Source organism: Epinephelus moara, chromosome 21 (genome assembly GCF_006386435.1).
Source record: "Epinephelus moara isolate mb chromosome 21, YSFRI_EMoa_1.0, whole genome shotgun sequence".
NCBI classification, from domain to species: Eukaryota; Metazoa; Chordata; class Actinopteri; order Perciformes; family Serranidae; genus Epinephelus; species Epinephelus moara.
In genome coordinates, this window is record NC_065526.1 from 35,042,669 (window position 1) to 35,049,839 (window position 7,171).

The 7,171-nt window shown below is 46.1% G+C and overlaps 1 protein-coding gene across 2 annotated transcripts in view; it reads left to right on the forward strand.

Moving 5' to 3' along the window:
- chd7 (chromodomain helicase DNA binding protein 7) overlaps positions 1 to 6,848 on the forward strand; it is a 93,328-nt gene extending 86,480 nt beyond the window's left edge. For both annotated transcript variants that reach the window (XM_050033645.1, XM_050033646.1), the window contains exons 34-41: positions 382 to 636; positions 944 to 1,114; positions 1,273 to 1,506; positions 1,639 to 1,854; positions 2,749 to 2,889; positions 3,075 to 3,179; positions 3,319 to 3,499; positions 4,017 to 6,848. In XM_050033645.1, the coding sequence (XP_049889602.1) occupies positions 382 to 636; positions 944 to 1,114; positions 1,273 to 1,506; positions 1,639 to 1,854; positions 2,749 to 2,889; positions 3,075 to 3,179; positions 3,319 to 3,499; positions 4,017 to 5,041 (2,328 nt within the window). In that variant the 3' untranslated portion in view covers positions 5,042 to 6,848. The remainder of the gene's footprint in view (positions 1 to 381; positions 637 to 943; positions 1,115 to 1,272; positions 1,507 to 1,638; positions 1,855 to 2,748; positions 2,890 to 3,074; positions 3,180 to 3,318; positions 3,500 to 4,016) is intronic.
- Positions 6,849 to 7,171: the final 323 nt, after the last annotated feature.

Consider the following 7,171-nt stretch of genomic DNA (forward strand, 5'->3'; position numbering starts at 1 on the left):
ATTCAATGTCTCCAGGAAGAGAAATGATTGAACCATTTGGAGGCTGTTTCATCAACAGCTGCATAACAGCATTTGAAAAAGGTCAAAGTAGACTCCACTGGAATTAGTTGTTGAATAAAAACAATGCTTTAAAAGAGAAAGTCAGAGCAGAAGAATGAGTATTATATGACTCTGGTGCTGTACTAATGGTATTATTGCTGTGGAAATGTATCCATCAACATGGCTGCTTCTTGATCAAATATACTTCTAAAAACAGGGAAAATTTGGAATGATGGTATGTCTCTAATACAGGCCTATAAGTCTGTAACTGTTTGAGAATGAACTACACTTTCTAGAATAGTCCGTCATCACCTCTCTCCATTTTCTACCCCCCCCCCTCAGGATCGAGTGATGATCAACCGGATGGATAACATCTGCGAGGCCATCCTAAAGGGCAAGTGGCCTGTCAACAGACGCCACATCTTTGACTTCCCCAGCAACCTGTTGCCAGGGCATGGCTCCACGGTAACCGCGGCGTCTGTAGCCACTGTGACCGAGAGCCCGCTCCAGAGGCGGAGCCTAGCTGAGCTGACGATGGCCGGCATTCATACACCTTACAGTGGGAGTGAGGATAAAACACTATCACCCCAGGTTCATGTGAGTGTTTGTGCACACACACACACACACCCTCAGATATTTGATGTTTGATGTCAATTTTTCAACTTAGTTTTTCATCCATCTCAAAACGCAGCCAGTTTTAAGCGTGAGATAGTTGTAGCATTTCAGGCTAATGGCAATTATATTTGTTTATATTAAACCCTAGAATCAGCCTGTTAGCGCTGTGTGTTAATGTCATCTGTGGTAACTATTGCTGAAGTACCAGTAACAATCATATGACAAGCTCCCCTTGGTAAGCTTCTGCTGTTAGGCTGACCCAGGTGTAACTGTTTACCTGATGCTGCAGGAGGACGCTCTGAGCCTGTCAGTGCCTCGCCAGAGGAGAAGGAGGAGGAGGAAGATCGAGATTGAGGCAGAGAGGGCAGCCAAGAGACGTAACCTGATGGAGATGGTTGCTCAGCTGAGAGAGAGCCACTCTGCTGCAGAGTCCCAAAGCCAGGCTATAGACCTCACCAAGGTGCTCACACAAACTCACACACAGTCCAATTAGTTCCTTATTATGATTCTTAATTAGGAACTGCTTAACGAAACTACCAAAAACTTAACGTCATAGTAGTTCTTATTGAGAAACAGAGTCATGTGTTTTTACTAAAAGTGATTTGAATTGTTGTTCAGGGGATACACCATCACCACAAGGCCTCTCCCTCATTGGCCGGCTTCCCTAGCGCCCTGGTGACAAGCCCCTCCCTCAAAGCGCAGATGGAGTTGCTGCAGCAAGCCCCGCCCTCAGGACACAGAGCCAATGGCTCACTGGAGGCCGACCTGCCCATCATGAGGAGGAGGCGGGGCCGCAGGAAAAATGTGGAAGGCCTGGAGCTGTTGTTCATGAGCAACAAGAGAGCAGGAGGGGTATGGAGTGTTTGTGTCTTTTAATAGGCAGTAAAGTTGCCAGCATTGCAGCACAAGACAAGACAGTATGACTATCTTACTAAATATGTCTTTCCTTCTCCCCCACTTTATGTGTCCCTCCTGAACTTTCAGGATGATGCTGATGGGACAAAGGCTTCAGGTGTGGAGGGGGTTCAGGATGCTGCCCGTGCTCACAGATCCCTCACAGTCCCAGAGCAGAGCCCTAGTGCCAGATCTCTTGCTTCTGGCAATCTGGAGGAGGAAGAGGCAGCAGTTTCTAACAAGGAGCTGGGAGAGTGGCTGAGGCAGCACCCAACATACACCATGGACATGGCTGGATTCACACCAGTACGTCATCCTCTTTTATAAATATATTTGAATATGTTTTCTTCCTCTTCACCTTAAGTCCTTTGTTAGTGTGAACCATTAAAGCCTAAGCATGATTATATCTTCAAGGACTGGTCCATCTGCATTTTTTCTGGGTTTTTAGAATAAGAAACACCTACTCAGCCATTAGCAAAAAGCGGTGATGTAGGTTAGAGTGGGAATCGCTGACAATAATAATAACAGAAAGGTTTTTGAAGTTGGGTTGTAGAAGTATTTATCCATAGTCAGTGTAATATTTTCACTGCTTTACATTGCTGTCAGACAGCCCTTTCCAACAAGGAACCAAAGCCGTTATATCGCTCTCTTCAAAGCCAGACTCCTTTGACAAAAACAGCAGCAGGTCAACTGCTGTCTAACTCATTTAGTTTGTGTTATTGTGTGACTTTATGGTCCAAACAAGCATGGCATCCACAGCAGTACATCTGTGTAGGTTGGGGGGTCAAGAGGAATGAAGTCAGTTTGGAAGATCAATAACACACAGTTCTCAAAGAAGGCTTGCCTCAATCACAAAGAGGCCCATTTGACCAGTTAGGGAATTAATATGTAACACCATCATCATGCAGAAACCTACGTCAGGTCACATGGCACGTTTTTAAAAGGGCTTGGAAAAATAAAATTTTTATGCTAAAATATATGTACTTCAATCAAATTTAAATGTGTTTATTTGAATATATTATGAACACTACTGAGAAGCTGCATAATGATATAAAAACCTCAAAAAATTAGTAAATAATGGACCCGTACCTTAACGAAGTTTTCTCCTGTTTATTCTTGCTGCCTTCTTTTTCAGTGGTCTTTTCTCTAAACCACAAATAATTCACACTTTCCTTTCTGTTTTTTGTTTCCCTTCAACAGAAGAGCGAGGATTTACTGCTGGCTCAGTTTTCTAAGCCCAAACAGAAGCGCCATCGCTGTCGAAACCCCAATAAGATCGACATCAACACCCTGACTGGGGAAGAGAGAGTGCCTGTGGTCAACAGACGCAATGGACGCAAGGTAAGTCGACCTGAAGCTGAAGCATATCTGGATTCTCCATTTAAAACAGCTGGAAGTAAAAATTGTGCAGTAGTTCATATCCAAGGACAAGCGTCCTGCAAAGTTAGTGTCTGCGTGTTAAAACTGTGTGTCTCTACATGAATTGATTCTCCATAATAAATTAATTCCATCGTCCTCTTCCTCAGATGGGCGGGGCCATGGCTCCACCAATGAAGGAGCTTCCCAGATGGTTACTTGAGAACCCAGAGTATTCTATTGCCCCTGACTGGACAGATATCGTCAAACAGTCGGTTAGTAACCAAGAACAAACCTACTGTTTTCATTACATGTGTCTTTAGAAATTGGGGGTTTCAAGTGAAAATAGTTGCATCATTGTGTTCCTTTGTGAAACTGAAGTTGTTTTCTGACCTAAAACCCTCCTCCACACAGGGTTTCCTCCCTGAAGCCATGTTTGACCGCCTTCTGACTGGCCCTGTAGTCAGGGAGGAGGGCGTCCGTCGTCGGGGGCGACGACCTAAGTCTGAGATCGCCAAGGCAGCTGCCGCCGCCCAGGCAGCAGCAGCAGCTCAGGCTGCCCAGGCATCACTGGCCACGGCTGCTTCATCTGCAGGTACAAGCTGCTGCTAAAGCAACTACTTTATCACGCACGCAAATCCACATGTACCAACCAAAGAGCTAATAATACAATGGCCAAGCGCCACAGAGGAGAAAATACTGAATTTGTCAAAAAAAGAAGCCTATTAAGTATGTATGATTTTTTAAAATTAATATTATGTACATAATGCAATCACACAAGAAGTTCCTAAAAAAAAATCAAGAATAATGAAAATGATTCCTGCAGTTTTGTGTTCACTATTTGGGTTAATTGTACAGTTTATCAGTTGCTCTGTACTGATATTGTTTTGCATTGAATACAATGTGAAATATTTACAAAATACCTCCCTTACTGACGGGTTGTCAGTTTATCAGTGATAGTGAAGTGGTCTCTTAAGGAAAAGGCGAGGAACCACTCGTTAAGCTGGGATCCGTTCAACTTCATAGCAGGTAGTGTTTGTGATTTAAGGGTTACCGAGCTTCATTTAACCCTGCCTGTGTGTGTGTGTGTGTGTGTGTGTGTGTGTCTGCAGGAGGAATCAACCCTCTGCTGTTGAACAGTCTGTTTGGAGGAATGGACCTGTCGTCCCTCCAGAGCCTTCAGTCTCTTCAGTTGGCCGCTGGTCTGATGGCCTTCCCTCACCCCACCGACCCCAAACAGGCCGCTGCCAGCGCTGCCGCTGCCTCCATGCTGCCCCTCATGCTGCCCGGCATGGGAGGTCTGCCCAACATGGCCGCTGCCCTCCCCAACATGTTCAGCCTAGGCGGGCTGTTTGGTGGTAACCTGGCAACGGCTGCAGCCGCCGCCGCTGCCGCATCAAACTCCATCGCTGCCACTTCACGGAACACCAACGGAACAGCAGAGGGAGAGGGAGGGGAGAGCGATGAGACAGCAACGACGAAGAGAAAGAGAGATAGTGAGGAGAAAGAGGAGGGAGACGACTACGAAGAGGTGGGAGACGATGACGAGGATGAGGCTGATGGTAATGAGGAAGGAGCAAAGAAGAAGGAGAAAGAGGGTGAGGGAGCAGCGGAGAAAATGGAGAAATCTGTCAGTGATGTCACCGTAGCTCCTCATGTCCCAGCTGCTGATTCGACGGCTGAGGCATCCATCAACGGCGATGCCGCAGCCCTGTTAGCTGCAGCTGGCATGTCAGCCAATTCCCTGGCGTTCAACCCCTTCCTCCTCTCCACCATGGCCCCTGGCCTCCTATACCCCTCCATGTTCCTACCTCCAGGCCTAGCGGGGCTCAGCCTGCCCGGCTTCCCCACCGCCTCCACCCTGGCCGAGCTGCAGAATGCCATGGCCGGAGCTCTGGGGGGCAACGCCATGACCACAAACCCTCCGAGAGACGCGGAGGAGAAGGGGGGGCCGAAAGCTACAGGAGAGGAGGAGGAGGTGAAGGCAGGAGGAGAGAGGGACTTGGCTGAGGACAAGGAGGAGGGAGCAGAGGAGGAGGAGACAAAAGGCGAGGATTCAGCCCTGGAGGATGGAGGGGTGGGAGAAGAGGAGGAGGAGGAGGAGGCGGCATCTCCACAGAAGGACAAGAGTGACTGAAATGAAACACAAAACTGACTGGCCTAGGACATTACCTCACCTCTGACCTCCCCCTTTCCTCCCCCTCGCCACGTTTACACGCCTCCACCACAAACATCCAAACTATTATGAATCCTGTTTTTTTCCCCTTTTACATTGTTGTTGATGATTTCTCTCACTCTTTGTTGTTATTTTTTGGCCAGGTATATTTACTATGCGTCAGAGAGAACGAGGTGTGTGTGTGTGTGTGTGTTAAGTTAAATCTCTCTGATCGACAGTGTAGTCAGGGAAACTCCTCACAGCCACTCGCTCAGAGCTCGGCTCCTCTTCAAAGACTCTTCCTTTCTATCTGGACGGCCTGCGCCCACACTTTTCTCTCCCACAATCCTTTAAATAGGACTTCACAAGGTTCCAGTAGTACTATTAATATTATTATTATTATTATTGCTGCTTTCAGCTCTCAAATCTTTATTTTTTATTTTTGCTTCCCTCTCCGCCTGGACTGTTTGTTGTAGTTGGCAGCATTTTTCTGACATCAGTTCTCAAATATACAGCATTACAGCTAACCCAGCTGTCTGTCTGACAAAGCTGCTGCTGCGTAAGGAATTGTGGGTAATGAGTTGATTGAGCTGTTCTGTTTCAGAGCAGATTTTTAGTTCTCACATATCAGACCAGGTAGACTCTGAGGAGGGAAACGAAACCAGACTGGCCTAAAACTCAGTCTCACACACTGACTACCACAACACACATATTCCAACACATACTTGATCATTAGCTGCACACACATGCCGCTACACACACACTAACCCCCTAAAGCCTCTCTGTCATGTGACTGTTTCTGGGAGGACTCCTCCCCGCAGCTGTTTTCCTTTGAGTGTATGTGTGTGTGTGTGTGCTTGTGTGCATGCACACTGAACCAATACTGTTAACCCAGTCCCACACTGTTTGAATACCAGTCTTGAGTCTTTCCACTGCCACATCTGAATCCTGTCTCTCTCTCTCCGAGGCGGCTGGTTTTTGCTCAGGAGTGGCAGGCGGGCTGGGTCTGCTACCAATCAGGCCTTTTGATTGGTCCGCTCCATGCAGCCGAAACCAGCCGTCCCAGTTTGGAGGTTTCTGTGAATGGATTTGGAGCGGTGGCCCACACAGGGATGTGATGTTTCAGGTTTATTCTTTAAAGGGGGCACATGAGATGGATGATTTTCCCGGTCGCTGCCACATTAAAATCCTTTTGTTTTGTTTTGTTTTTTAATTTGTATTTTTTTCCTTCATATCCCGGTAGTTTCAGACCAAGTGCTGCTTCCTAGTGACCTTCTCTTAAAAAGACTGTTTCTCTAGTCACACACACTGACACCAGGCCTGGCCAAAACAGGACTGAGACGCATTTTCAACCGAGTTGGAAATTCACAAGTTTCTATATGAAGTTCAACTCTGGTCGCTGAGTAAGTTTTAAATACTTGAAGAGGCAGGTGGTGCTTGATTTGTTTCCATCTCTGAGGCCAGTTCAAGTATTCGAGATAAATCAAGCGCTGCAAGTGGTTCAAATATTTGAAAGTACATTCAAACACACACTGTGGCCAGGTCATATTAACATTTGCTATCACAGCCAGCCCAGCAGACGCAGAGAGAGCCAACAGGGACTGAGGGGAGAGATCAGTTTTTGCTGTTTGGAAGACACCTTCCCCTTCGACTTCCTTGTTCTCCTCTCTAATGCTGAGACAGCAATAACCAAGGCAGCTTTTGAATGTTCCAACATCACTCTCCCAACACATACACACACACACACACACACACACACACACACACACACACACACACACACACACACTATATGAATAACCACAAGTGTCGTATGAATAGAAAAACAAAACTAAAACTGTAAATGATGACAAATAAGTACTGCAATCAATTTTGTCTCACTCTGTTCCTGTTGATGCACTGGTGTTAAAGAGTTAAAATAATCAGGTACCTTTATTACTTAGCTACTTTTCTTGAAAATGGACTTTTTGTTACTTTTAGCCAGCAAGCTGAAGAGCATTACCTCAAAATTCTTATCTAGCCTTGAAGTTTACAGACATACCATGTAAATGTTTTTTTTTTCTTCCTCTTTTTTTGGTGTTTGTCTTTTTGTTTTTTGTTTTTTTGGAGACA